At 38.4% G+C, this 12,959-nt stretch overlaps 1 protein-coding gene across 1 annotated transcript in view; it reads left to right on the top strand.

The window, feature by feature from the left end:
- The first annotated feature begins 218 nt into the window (after positions 1-218).
- The window catches only part of cplane1 (ciliogenesis and planar polarity effector 1), a 36,678-nt gene continuing 23,937 nt past the window's right edge, over positions 219-12,959 (top strand). The window contains exons 1-16 of the mRNA XM_089020275.1: positions 219-600; positions 888-1,032; positions 1,312-1,447; positions 1,529-1,648; positions 2,827-3,059; positions 3,132-3,235; positions 4,454-4,610; positions 4,691-4,794; positions 5,612-5,794; positions 6,659-6,902; positions 7,027-7,206; positions 8,307-9,052; positions 10,048-10,241; positions 10,843-10,923; positions 11,039-11,203; positions 11,277-11,432. Of these exons, the coding sequence (XP_088876401.1) occupies positions 952-1,032; positions 1,312-1,447; positions 1,529-1,648; positions 2,827-3,059; positions 3,132-3,235; positions 4,454-4,610; positions 4,691-4,794; positions 5,612-5,794; positions 6,659-6,902; positions 7,027-7,206; positions 8,307-9,052; positions 10,048-10,241; positions 10,843-10,923; positions 11,039-11,203; positions 11,277-11,432 (2,884 nt within the window). The 5' untranslated portion in view covers positions 219-600; positions 888-951. The remainder of the gene's footprint in view (positions 601-887; positions 1,033-1,311; positions 1,448-1,528; positions 1,649-2,826; positions 3,060-3,131; positions 3,236-4,453; positions 4,611-4,690; positions 4,795-5,611; positions 5,795-6,658; positions 6,903-7,026; positions 7,207-8,306; positions 9,053-10,047; positions 10,242-10,842; positions 10,924-11,038; positions 11,204-11,276; positions 11,433-12,959) is intronic.

Raw genomic sequence — 12,959 nt, forward strand, 5'->3', positions numbered from 1 at the left:
CAATTTCTATTGTGAGTCAAAGCGATTCTATTACAGTTCAAAAACAATATTCACCACCTCGCAAATCATCGTTTTAATAACAGTCAATACTGATGTCTACAAATAATAGGTTAAATAGGAAAGTCCGTCTGCCCTGTCTCGATTTTACGGTGACTTCACCATGTCTGGCGTTTCTCCGGCAACGGCGAAAGGCTTCTCCCCGAGAGGATCATGGGACATTTGTGTTTCCGATGCAACGGAGGGACTTTCGAATTATTTCTTATCATTCGCTTTGCTCAAATGTGATCGGCACTCGATAAGCGAACCACTAAAGTAACGCGATGTTTAACCGAAAACATAAGTACGGTACGAAGAATACGTTCAAAATATTTGGTCTTTCTTCACTACGAACAACTAGCTAGGTTGCTAATGCTTTGACGTGCAGTCGTGAGGGGCAACAAAATGGGCACAGAAAGAAATCAATCGAGCACTTTTTTGAGCAAAAGTCGTTGTTAAATGTACCAACAAGTGTTCCACAAATTCCACAGCATGATCGAAGCTACCAGAATGGCTCAGTGATGATGATGATAATGAAGAAGAGGGCGTTTCATCCAGAATTGGGTATGTACACGGTAGTTAGCTAAACGTAGTACGCAACTGAGGCATATTTGTATTTGCTCGTTTGGCAAGTTAGTCAACCCACATACGAAACTACATATGCCCGTTGTTATCCATTGTTAAAAGAACTAATCTTACCAAACATACATTTATTTACTCATGGTGATATTTTGATTTACAATCACCGAACAAAAAGTTGTTTATTTACATTAGTAACACATTTCAAAAACCATATCCCCCGAAATTGTCCATCTTCGGAACACAAACAATTCTCATTTTCTTCCCTTCAGATGGCCCATTATTGATGATTCAAAGGAGGATCGTTCTAGTAGCTGATTGTGTCTCGCCACAAGCATGGAGCTAAAGCTGGACGTGGTCTTGTCCTCCCGGATCAAACGAAAAAAGCCATGGCCTCGATTTTGCTGGCTTGGACAGGTACACATACAAAACAAAAATCACCCATGTGTCCATTGGATGAGTTGGGTTATAGAATAGGTTGTAAGAGTTGGAAAGGGCTGTGAATTGTCCCCAAAAGTTCAAATTCCGGGGTTAAAATTGAACATATTGGAAATAATCCTGTTTGGAAACGTTTCACTGGAATTAAGGGAATTCAGCATCAAATTCAAATATGAATATTCACCATTTATTTTGTCATAAACAGGCATCCGTGCAAATTTAATAGTTATTCTTTCAAATTCGCGCCTGGTGTTGCAGGAGAAGGAATGCGTCTTCCTGTTCGACGACAAACGGATCAGCGAGATCAACATGGTGTCCGGTCGTACCAAGAAGAAAACCCCAAAACTCCATCATTTGCTCAACAATGTATTGACGATGGCACCGTCCCGCAATGGCAAGTTTGAATGTCGGGTAAAAAAAAAAAAAATCTGTTATGTCACAAAAACATGACATGTCAATTTTGTGTGTTTCACAGGAATGTGGTTCTGTGGACTTTTAACCTCAGGCGAGCTCTTTTTATGGAACAAAGACAATGACTTGTTGAGGACTGTCACAGCTGTCCCTGAAGTCGTTCAAATAATTAATGATATTCAAGGTAGGCACCCGGCGCTATTTGGGCTGAGTTATTTTGCCTGAATATAACACCACAATGACGTATATGATTGGCGTGTAGACTTTAATCGTGTCATAAATGTAACATGGGATTGTGTATGTGTTAAATGGCTGAAAAAAAACTATACAATTTCATTATAATGCCCCAAATCATTCACATTCTTGCATCAAAAGCTATCATATTTGACAGGCATTTGGAAGACATGCCGTGTTTTCACTTTTAGTGGTATTAGATATTAAGATATTAAAATGAACATATTTTCTTGAATATTTTTTTCTGTGATGGCTCTTTGAAGTGAAAATATTTAGTTTGACATCTTGACTAGCTTAACTATCTATTAGCGAGCTATTAGCTTACTAGATAGTTTTCTATTTATTTGAGTATACGCTGGCGCGTGTGGCTGCCGCTGCTCACAGGCAAAAAAATATACTGTAATTGTAAAGTGACCTTGAGAGTTCTAAAAAAGGTGCTTATAAATGGAATTTTTTCTTATTCTTATTCTTATTCTTTTTCTTATTTTTCTTCTTCTTCTTCTTCTTCTTCTTCTTCTTCTTCTTCTTCTTCTTCTTCTTCTTCTTCGTGTTCTTATTGTTCTTTGTATTCTTTTTCTTCTTCTTCTTCTTCTTCTTCTTCTTCTTCTTCTTCTTCTTCTTCTTCTTCTTCTTCTTCTTCTTCTTATTATTATTATTATTATTATTATTATTATTATTATTATTATTAGATAAGACAGTCAGAAAAAAACTTTATTTGTCTAATAATGGATACATTCCCAATTGACAGTAGCAAAATTAACAAAGGGAGAAAGTATAAGAACAAAAAAGTATAAATACATATATTGCAGGAGTACCTAATAATAATAATAATAATAATAATAATAATAATAATACATTTTATTTTAAGCACCTTTCAAAGCTCTTAAGGACACTTCACAGTCACAGACAAGTATAGGTACGATAATAAATCAAATACAATCACAAAATAGAGTACAATTAATAAAATACAATTATAAATAGAAACAAGTGAAAGAGCTACATAGAAAATGCTATTTTAAATAGGTGGGTTTTGAGATGGGATTGGTCTTTGTCTTAATATTTTATTGTACATCATCATCACAAAGTTTGAATGTTTTTATTTTAATTTATTATTATTATTATTCGCAGGTAATTCTACCCGGCTATCTGTCCACGTATCAGATGAGGGGACGCGTGTTCTGTTGGTCAGCACACTGGGCCAAGTGCTTCTATGGGAATGTACAGACATGGACGGTTTGACATTGATGTGCGACGGCTCGATAAAAGGACACTGGGCACAATTGCAACTACCTCAAGACACCTCTTTGCCAACTTTAAAGGACAAAGAAGCATCGCAGTGTACCATCTTTGTGGAAAGCCAGGTGTCACACACACTTCACTGTAATTTATTGTCCCAGTGGTTAGCGTGTATAACCGCTATGCTTAAATTTCAGACGATGGGCAATATCTGCTTTTCTGCCTTTGTATTTACGTCCGGGAGGAAGCTTATCATCACCTGCCTCAAAATTCAATGGTCGGATCAGCATGTGGACTTGGAGTAAGTGTGCATTAATACCTGAGCTACTTTGGCAACTGTCATGTAAGGAATTAGCCACATAGCTTAATAGAAAGAGAGCTAGGTAACTTGAGCTCTAGCTAGCTTGATTTCTCAGTAGCTAGCTAGCTTGATAGATGTGCACGGAATTTCGATTTAAATGATGTGGCGGGCCAGACTGACACCTGTGATGTAAGGAATTAGCCAGATAGCTGAATAAAAAGTGAGCTAGCTAGTTCGCTCGTTAGCTAGCTTGACCTCTAGCTAGCTTGCTCTCTCGCTTGCTCCTGAGCTACTTTGGCACCTGTCATGTAAGGAATTAGCCAGATAGCTGAATAGAAACCGAGCTAGCAAGCCTGCTCGCTAGCTAGCTCAAACTCTAGCTAGCTTAATCTGATTATAATATCCGTTTAAAATTGATGTTGTTAAATGAATGACGAAAGGGACAAAACATTTGCATTTAGTGTGAATATTTCTTGATTTATTTATCTAGCTAACTAGCTATATGCTATCTAGCTAGCTAGTTTTTTTCTATCTAGCTGTCTGGCTGGCTATCTAGCTAGCTATCGATGAACTCTATAGCTATTTAGCTGGCTAGCTAGTTATCTAGCTTGCTCGCTAGCAAGCTCGACCTCTAGCTAGCTTAATCTAATTATCGTCTGCCGTTTAAAATTGATGTTGTTAAATGAATGACTAAAGGGAAAAAACATCTGCATTTAGTGTGAATATTTCTTGATTTATTTATCTAGCTAGCTAGCTATTTGCTATCTAGCTGGCTGGCTGGCTATCTAGCTAGCTATCCATGAACTATATAGCTATCTTGGTGGTTGGCTAGTTATCTAGCTGGCTAGCTATTAGCTATCTATTGGCTAGCTATCTATTTGAGTTACTTCCGGGTTGAGTGAATGCTAGCGCGTGTGGCTGCCGCTGCTTGCCCACAAAAAAAAATATCCTGTGACTGCAAAGTGACCTTGAGAGTTTTGAAAGGCACTTAGAAATGAAATTTATTATTATTATTATTATTATTGTTATTATTATTATTATTATTATTATTCATAGTTTCAACTGTGGTTGGAATCTTTTCAACTGCTTTCTTGCTGGTGAGGTTGGCTTGTCCCAATGTACAATAATCACACATTAGAAAACATGACAATTGTCTCCAATGTATAGCAGCGAGTTAATCATGTTATAAATATCGCAATAACACTTTTATTTGATTAGCTCTTTGGGATACAGCATAAAATGGGCCACCAAGACGTACCCCATGTCATGTCTCACCCCACCCTGCCAAGCGGTCAAGTCCAGAGGGGCCCTAGTGGCCGACTTCTCTCCTGACGGTCAACTGCTAGCCATCGTGCTAAACCAGCGGGAGCCCAAGGTGAAAATCGACATGTTCTCCGTCTCATCTTGTGCATTTGAGATCACTTTGTGATGTAATGTTTTTTTCTTTCAATGTAGGCTACGCAGGTTCTGTTTGTGAGCACACAAAATTTTGTCTCCGTCTCAAGCGGTCTTGGAAGATGCGGATGTAAAATGGAGCAGATTCCTCCAAAATACACCAGGTAGATGAATGGTGATGGAAGTTGATGTGATTTTGCGCTGAACTCATTCATTGACGTAGAATGTCATTCCGGAATTTGTTCACGTTTTTTTTGTTCATGCTTGGGTGCCGATAAAGTCTTTGACAATGTTTTTTTTCTCTTCCACAAGGGGGCAGCATTTCTTTTTTTTGCCATGTTAAAGCTTTGTTCCAGTTTCAGCTGTTGTTAAAGCGCTATATAAACCAATATGTATGTATTGCATTGTATTTTGGACAGCCACCCTCATTTCAAGCTCAGATAACTCCAGAGCCATATAATTTAGGAATTAACTCATTTTTTTCTAATGAAAGAAGACAAATGGGTGAGCAGAGGCAGTGACACGCATGACATGGAGCGCCATTCCCAAATTTGTTCGGGTTTGTTTTTTTTCTTGCAGGCGGTGCCGATAAAGTGCCGGTCAGACCTCTGGCAATGTTATGTCACTCCCACGAGGGGGCTGCATTTGCCTTTTGTCCATGTTAGTGCTTTGTTACAGCTTCAGCTGTTGTTAAAGCGCTATATAAATCAATATGTATGTATTATATTTTGTACAGCCGCCCTCATTTCAAGCTCACATAATTCCATTAATTTAGTAATTAACCTTTTTTTCTGATGAAAAAAATAGAGCCTAAGGTTTCTAACGCTGCATTGAATGTTTGTGTAGTCCTAAAACTCGATATTTCGTTGGTCCTGGAATTTGAGTGAAAATGACAAAATCCCTGGCACTGGAGTGGACCATTTTTGCATGTCTGGCAGTGAATTAGTTAATTTACAAGTTTTTTTTTTTTGTGTGCTGTAGGTCTTACTGGGTTGGCAGTCTAAGCTGGTCACATGACGGCCTTTTTCTGGCTTGCGTTCTGAAGCGAGGCGCCCTCTTGGTCCTGAGTCGTCTCGGCGGGCTCCTCTTGCTAACCAGCTCCGGTTGCAATGTCGACTTTGGAGCCGCGCACTTCCTGCCCCTTCACCCACTCGTCACTTACCGGTTGGTCTTTGTTTAAAGGACAACCGACGTCACTTTTTTGTTTCTTTACTGACATCAGAAAAACGTTTTATAGCATCTAAAATACCCAAAACATGCAGTATGATATTTTTTATTCAAATGCAAAACACCAATAAAAATGACTTAAAGTGTCCAAAATCATTTTCAGAAAGTCCCGCCTCCAGTTCGTGACATCACGCCAAGACATCTTGTATTGCTGGAGAATCAAAACAATGGCTTCAGATTTAGAGAATATGCTTTCTTGTTACACATCCAGTTATGAATATGATTCAAATAGTTCTGAAGAGGAAAGCATACATGTTTGCAATCGATTAAAGAAGTTATTCCCTGTCATTTTGAGGCAACATTGAGGGGAAATTTCTCACTGAAAAAGGCAGAAAATGGCAACCTCCTGTGCCCACCTCCGTTTCCACAGGTTGATAAATTCCTTTTATGAAGCTTGGAAGCCCTCTTCTGGCGGCTTTTGTGTGCACCACGAGGTCCCCAGACCAAACATTACAGCAAAATACATTGACGTGATGGAAGGACCGCTACAATGCGTCTTTTTTTTCGGTCAGGGGCGTTCCTTTAGTGACGTCACGTATGGACTCGTCACCAACTCAAAAACAAGACTTCCTGAATATTCAGCGCGAGTCTTAAAACGTAAAATATAGCTATATGCGGTGGAATCTTATTAAAATGCGCTCAGTAGAAGTCATTTGAAGCCATTTTACAAATTATGGACACAACTTGTCCGGAGATGTCGGTTGTCCTTTAAATCTGCAATGTGATTAGCATAATCAGTTAGACACAAAAAAAACAGCCGGTGAGGTAAGTACAACAAATGTTTTTTTTTTCGCCTTGCAGACCTCCGACCGGAAGAGCAGATGCCTCCATGTCCAACTCTAGTGTGTCGGCGCGAGACACCATGAGGCAACGTTATTCCGTCACGTGGCACCCGCGCCTTTTGTACTGCATCGTATCCGACGGCTACATGGCCACCGTACTGAGGGTCCTCAACAGGCCTTCTGCCGCAATGCTGGTGCAAGCTTTGTTGAATAACACCGGCAAGGACCTTCAGAAGGCTTGCCAGCTTCTGGATACATCTCAGGTACTCAATTAGGAACCTTTATCGCCCTGATTACTTTTCAAAACCATTTTTAGAACATTAGCACTTATTTTTTTACAGTGAGTTTGTTTTGTGGTTCATATTTTGTTGGCATTGCTTACTGTAGATGTACGTGAAGACGTGTTTGGACTCTTACCTCAATCTGGACGGCAAGTCATTTATCGCGAGTGGTCCTCACCCGGCGGACTCGATCATATCAGCAGCCACCCAGGAGTCCACCTTACCTTTTTTTCTCCAAGACCAGGGCACCTTCAGTGGCACCAAAGAGTTGCTTGAAAGAGTTCAGGTCTGTCCAATCTAGATTTGTCATAGTTTAGAATACGATTGGAATGTTATTCTGTCTTCATTTCAGTGGCTTAATCGCAAAAAAAAAAAAAAAAAATCAGCTTCCATGTTCCTCATGGAAAAAAAACAAAACACAACATCATTTAACTCATTCACAAATGTATTCGGGAATTGAAAATATGACATAGAGCGCCATTCCCGAATTTGTTCGGGTTTTGTTTTTACTTCTATGAGCTAGCTAGCTCGCTTTCTATCTATTTGAGTTACTTCCGGGTTGAGTGAAGGCCTAGCTTGCTATTTATTAGCTATCTATTAGTTAGCTAGCTTTCTATCTATTTGAATTACTTCCGGGTTGAGTCAACACTGGCGCATGTGGCTGCCGCTGCTCACTCACAGAAAAACTCATCCTGTGACTGTAAAGTGACCTTATTATTATTATTATTATTTATTATTATTATTATTATTATTATTATTATTATTAACACATTCACTGTAAGACGATGTGCATAAATGTATCCACTCCAGTGCCAGGGTTTTTGTCATTTTCACTCAAATTGCAGGACCAGGATTATTATTATTGTTCCAACTTCAGCTGTTGTTAAACCGTTATATAAACCAATATGTATGTATTGTATTTTGGACAGCCACCCTCATTTCAAGCTCATATAACTCCAGACCCCTATAATTTAGGAATGAACTTTTTTTCAGATGAAAGAAGGTTATCTAAGGTTTTAACGCTGTATTGAATGTTTATGTAGTCCTAAAATTCAATTATCTGTGGGTGACAATGAGTAACAATGACAAAAACCTGGCAGTGGAGTGGATACATTTTTACACATGCCTGGCAGTGAATGAGTTAAAATATGGATATCAAACTAACTACGTCAGCTCTTCATTTTATGTTTTGGGGTGCAAATATTTCTTCCCGAAAGGCCCTAAGATGATACGAGATGTCAAAGTAAATTGGTCAAAGGAAGTATTTTGAAATGACATTAGTGTTCACTTCCTATCCTTTTGGAACAGTTAGTTGTATTATAATGACGTTTCTGTGCTAAATAAAATGTTCCTTCATGTTTTTCATTCAATGTGATTTTTCCATAGTCGTTCTTTGAAGATGACTCCGACATCGACGTCCCTCCTCCTGGCTCACAGCTGGCGGGCAGCGGACACTTGGATTTCGCTTCCATGTTCGACACACTCCGCGCTTTGGACACAGAGACGACGGAACTCAACCAAGATCACGAAGAGGACTTTGAGATGACCATATGTCATCTTCGACAGGATCTCAGTAAAATCCAAAATGGACTCTTGACAGCGTGGGCTCTCTGCATGTCTATGGGAGGCGCAGTGGAAAACCGAGCCCACCTGCTTAAATGTACAACCGTTCGCGTGGCGCAGCTTGCTGCTTTGTTCCACTTGATGCCAAACGATGCAGCTCATTCTGGGAAAAATCACCCCTCGGGTTCTGCTTGCATCCTGGAACTCCTCAAAGCACTTTTCTCATTCCTCCCGTGGGATAACACTCACTTGGATGGAGCTCCCAGCTTGGGACTTTCAGTGGAGCTTAGTAAGCGACTGGTCCACCTTCTGCTCTCCCCGTCGCCAGAGTCCCACCCAGCAAGTTGTGTTGAGAGACTATCCGGAGCTGTGCTCATTCTCCAGCTTGCCTCGGAGGCCCTCGACTGCGCCTATAGCCTGCAGCAAAGAACTATTTGGTCCTCGGTGGAGAAAGATCCTCCATTCTCTTGGGCAGATGTCTACCATGTGCCATTGCTACAGGATTATGGGGAGTACCGATGTGACCCTTCTCATCAGGTTCTGCCTTTACCTCAGCGACCGTCCAACAGGTTTGTTTTAACTCTATCAAAACAAGACAATGCAGAGCCACAGTGTTGATAACAGCCAAAAGAGATATATTTGTTTTCCATTTTGGCTTTAAAATTGAGGAATAGTGATGAAGACATTTGTCCTATTTATGACTCATCGAAAGTGGAGATTTTGTTCAGTCAATTTGTTGCCAAACACAACCTGCCTGAAAATGTTGCTGATTACTTCTCAGAATTAACAAAAGAAATGTTTCCTGACTCAAACATTGTATCGTTAAATTAACTTTATTATTTAACCTTTTTAATTTTGTTTCCCAAATTATTGTCACTTACTCAAGCTTACCTATCTCTGAACTGTGATTCTGTCTTGTGTAATAATAATAATAATAATATAGCCAATAGATAGCTAATTAGATAGCTAATAGCTAGCTAGTAATAATAATAATACATTTCATTTATAAGCGCCTTTCAAAACTCTCAAGGACACTTTACAGTCACATGATATTTTTTCTGCGGGTGAGCAGCGGCAGCCACCCGCACCAGCGTTCACTCAACCCGGAAGATAAACAGTGAAAAGTACATACGAAGCGACAATTTCATATTTAGCTACATATATATTTTTTTTATCTCAACAAAAGTCATTCTTCACTTTTTTGTAGTTATCTACCTTTCCAGTTATCTGGCTAGCTATCTGGCTCGTTATTTTCTATCTATTTGCTATCTCGCTAGCTAGCTAGCTATTAGCTAGCTAGGTAGCTACTGTACCTATCTAGCTATGTAGCTAGCTATCTATTAGTTAGCTGGATAGCTTTCTATCTATCTGAGTTACTTCCAGGTTTTGTGAATGCTGGCGAGTGTAGCTGCCGCTGCACACCCGCAGGAAAAACTTGACCTTGAGAGTTTTGAAAGGTGCTTATAAATTAAATGTATTATTATTGTTGTTAATAATAATAATAATGATAATAATGCTTGTCTTATTTTACGTTTGGTATTTTTTTCCCCCACATGGCCTCCAGACTATTTGGAGTGTGGCAGTGGGTCTACAAGATCAGCCAGGATTATAAGGAAGACTTGCGAGGCTTCAAGAAGGATGAGGAGTGGGACAAAGGTGTAGAGGAGCAATTGATAAACATCATGGCCAAGATTCAAACAGCTCTACAAGCAACTGGAGAGAAACTAGAAGAGGGTCCCGCACTGCTGAATCATAAAGGTAAGAAACGACCCTTCGCTTCGAGGCTTGATTCCGATGAGTGTATCCTTGTAGTACCGTTTGACAACACAATTCTGTCATTCTAACATCTCATTCATCTTTTAACTCATTCACTGCCATTCATGAATGTAAGGGAATTGAAAATATGACGTATAGCGCCATTCCCGAATTTGCTTGGGTACCGATATAGCGCTGGTCATGGCCTCTGGCACTGTTTTTTTTAATTCCACAAGGGGGCAACATTTCCCGTTTTTCCATATTACCACTTTGTTCCAGCTTCAGCTGTTGTTCAAGCGCTATATATATAAACCAATATGTATGTATTGCATTGTATTTTGGACATTTTGCCCTCATTTCAAGCTCATAAACTCCAGACCCATATAATTTAAGAATTAACTTCCTTTTTTTTTCGGATGAAAGAAGAGAGTCCAAGGTTTCTAATGCTGTGTTGAATGTTTATGTAGTCCTAAAACTCAATATTCTGTGGGTCCTGGAATTCAAGTGATGATGACAAAAACCCTGGCACTGGAATTGACACATTTTTGCACGTCTGGCAGTGAATGAGTTAAAAATAATAGTAATAGTAATAATGCTTCCACAGGTGAAGAACTATTCCTATGCGGCTTGTACCAAAATAGTGCTGAGGTGTGGCGGACGCAAATTTGGGAAGAGAGTAAAAAAAGTAAGTTAGATATATATTATTATATTCAAATGGATCATCATCCATCCATCCATCCATCCATCCATCCATCCATCCATCCATCCATCCATTTTAAGATATATTCATTTAATTTTAGGTTGTCGTCGTAGCGCCTTCCAGGAAATGAGACTTTGTCTGGCTCTGCTCTACAACCTGTTGTCCCAGTATTATCTTAAGGAAGCGGTGGAATTGGGAGAACACATGGCCCACTTGGCCTTACACAACGCCGGTCACCACAATAAGCATGTGACCTGCACAACAAGTCAGTAAATTCACATGTGCAAATGCAGCCGCGTTTGTCCAAGGTGCTTAGTATTGAACTTTGTGCTCTGCAGCCGACCCCCCGCTGCCGACGAACCTTCACATTGACGCAGTTGTTGCCGTTATTCAAACTCTGGGGAGGTTCATGGCTGCCTATTTTACCAATCAGCCACTGAACATCCTGCCTGCGCATCATGTGGATGTGCTGCCACCGTTACATCTACCTCATGGTTTGTCTTGTTGTTAAAGTTGTCTTGATGTTCACTCCAAAAAAAAAATAATCTAAATCAGTTCTGTGGCGGAAAAATGGAAAATCAGAAAATGAAAACAAAATATTTTTGGGGGATAAACATTAAAAAACACAAAAAAATACAGTAAATGACTAAATATTTAGAAAACCACATTCCAAACAAGTCAGTGGGCTAGTTTATATTTCTGATCAGAGCCTAAAATGTGAATATTTTCATCATAGTTTTTTTATGGGAAAAAATCCCTGCAAAATAAAGAAGCACCATTTTTCATTGTTTGCTTTGTTGTTAAAGTTGTCTTGATGTTCACTCCAAAAATGTAAAAAAAAACATGTGAAAAAACATTAAAATGAGTTCAGTGGGGTGAAAAATGGGAAGTCAGAAAATGAAAACAAAATTATTTTTTTGGAGGGGAGGATACACATTAAAAAATAAATACATTAAAGGAATCAATATTTAGAAAACAAAATTACAAACAAGTCAATAGACTAGTTTATATTTCTGATCGGAGCCTAAAATGTGAATATTTTCATCATAAGTTTTTTTTATGGGAAAAAATCCCTGCAAAATAAAGAAGCACCATTTTTCATTGTTTGTTTTGTTGTTAAAGTTGTCTTGATGTTCACTCCAAAAATGTAAAAAAAAAACATGTTAAAAAACATTAAAATGAGTTCAATGAGGTGAAAAATGGGAAATCATAAAATGAAAACAAAATGATTTTTTTGGAGGGGAGGATACACATTAAAAAAAAAATCATTAAATGAATCAATATTTAGAAAACAAAATTCCAAACAAGTCAATAGACTAGTTTATATTTCTGATCAGAGTCTAAAATGGGAATATTTTCATCATAACAAGTTTTTTTTTATGGGAAAAAAGCCCTGCAAAATAATAAAACAAAAAAAAATCAAAATAGGTTCTGTGGGGAAAAATGGAGAATCAGAAAAAAGAAAACGTTTTTGAGGGGGAGAGAGAATACACATGAAAAAACAAAAAACAAATACATTAAATGACTAAATATTTAATAAACAGTCCAAACAATTCAGTAGACGAGCTTATAATTCTGATCAGAGCCTAAAATGGGAATATTTTCATCATAGTTTTTTGGGGGGGATGAAGAAAAAAAACCTACAAAATTATGACGCACCATTTTCATGGTTTGTCTTATTGTTAAAGTTGTCTTGATGTTCACTCCAAAAAAAAAAAAAAATCAAAATGAGTTCCGTGGGTGAAAAAATGGAAAATCATAAAATGAAAACAAAAGTTTTTTGGGGGGGAGCGAGAGTATACACATAAAACAATACAAAAAGACATGAAATCACTAAATATTAATAAAAATACAACATTCCAAATGAGTCAGTAGACTAGTTTATATTTCTGATCGTAGCCTAAAATGTCACTATTTCCATCATATTTTTATTTATTTATTTTTTGGATGGGGAAAAAAAGCCCTTCAAAATAATAAAGCCCAATTTTCATGTTTCAATTTTGATTTCCAACATAATGAGG

The sequence above is a fragment of the Hippocampus bargibanti genome, linkage group LG18, assembly GCF_051943395.1.
Source record: "Hippocampus bargibanti isolate YZ-2025 linkage group LG18, ASM5194339v1, whole genome shotgun sequence".
In the NCBI taxonomy this organism is placed as follows: Eukaryota; Metazoa; Chordata; class Actinopteri; order Syngnathiformes; family Syngnathidae; genus Hippocampus; species Hippocampus bargibanti.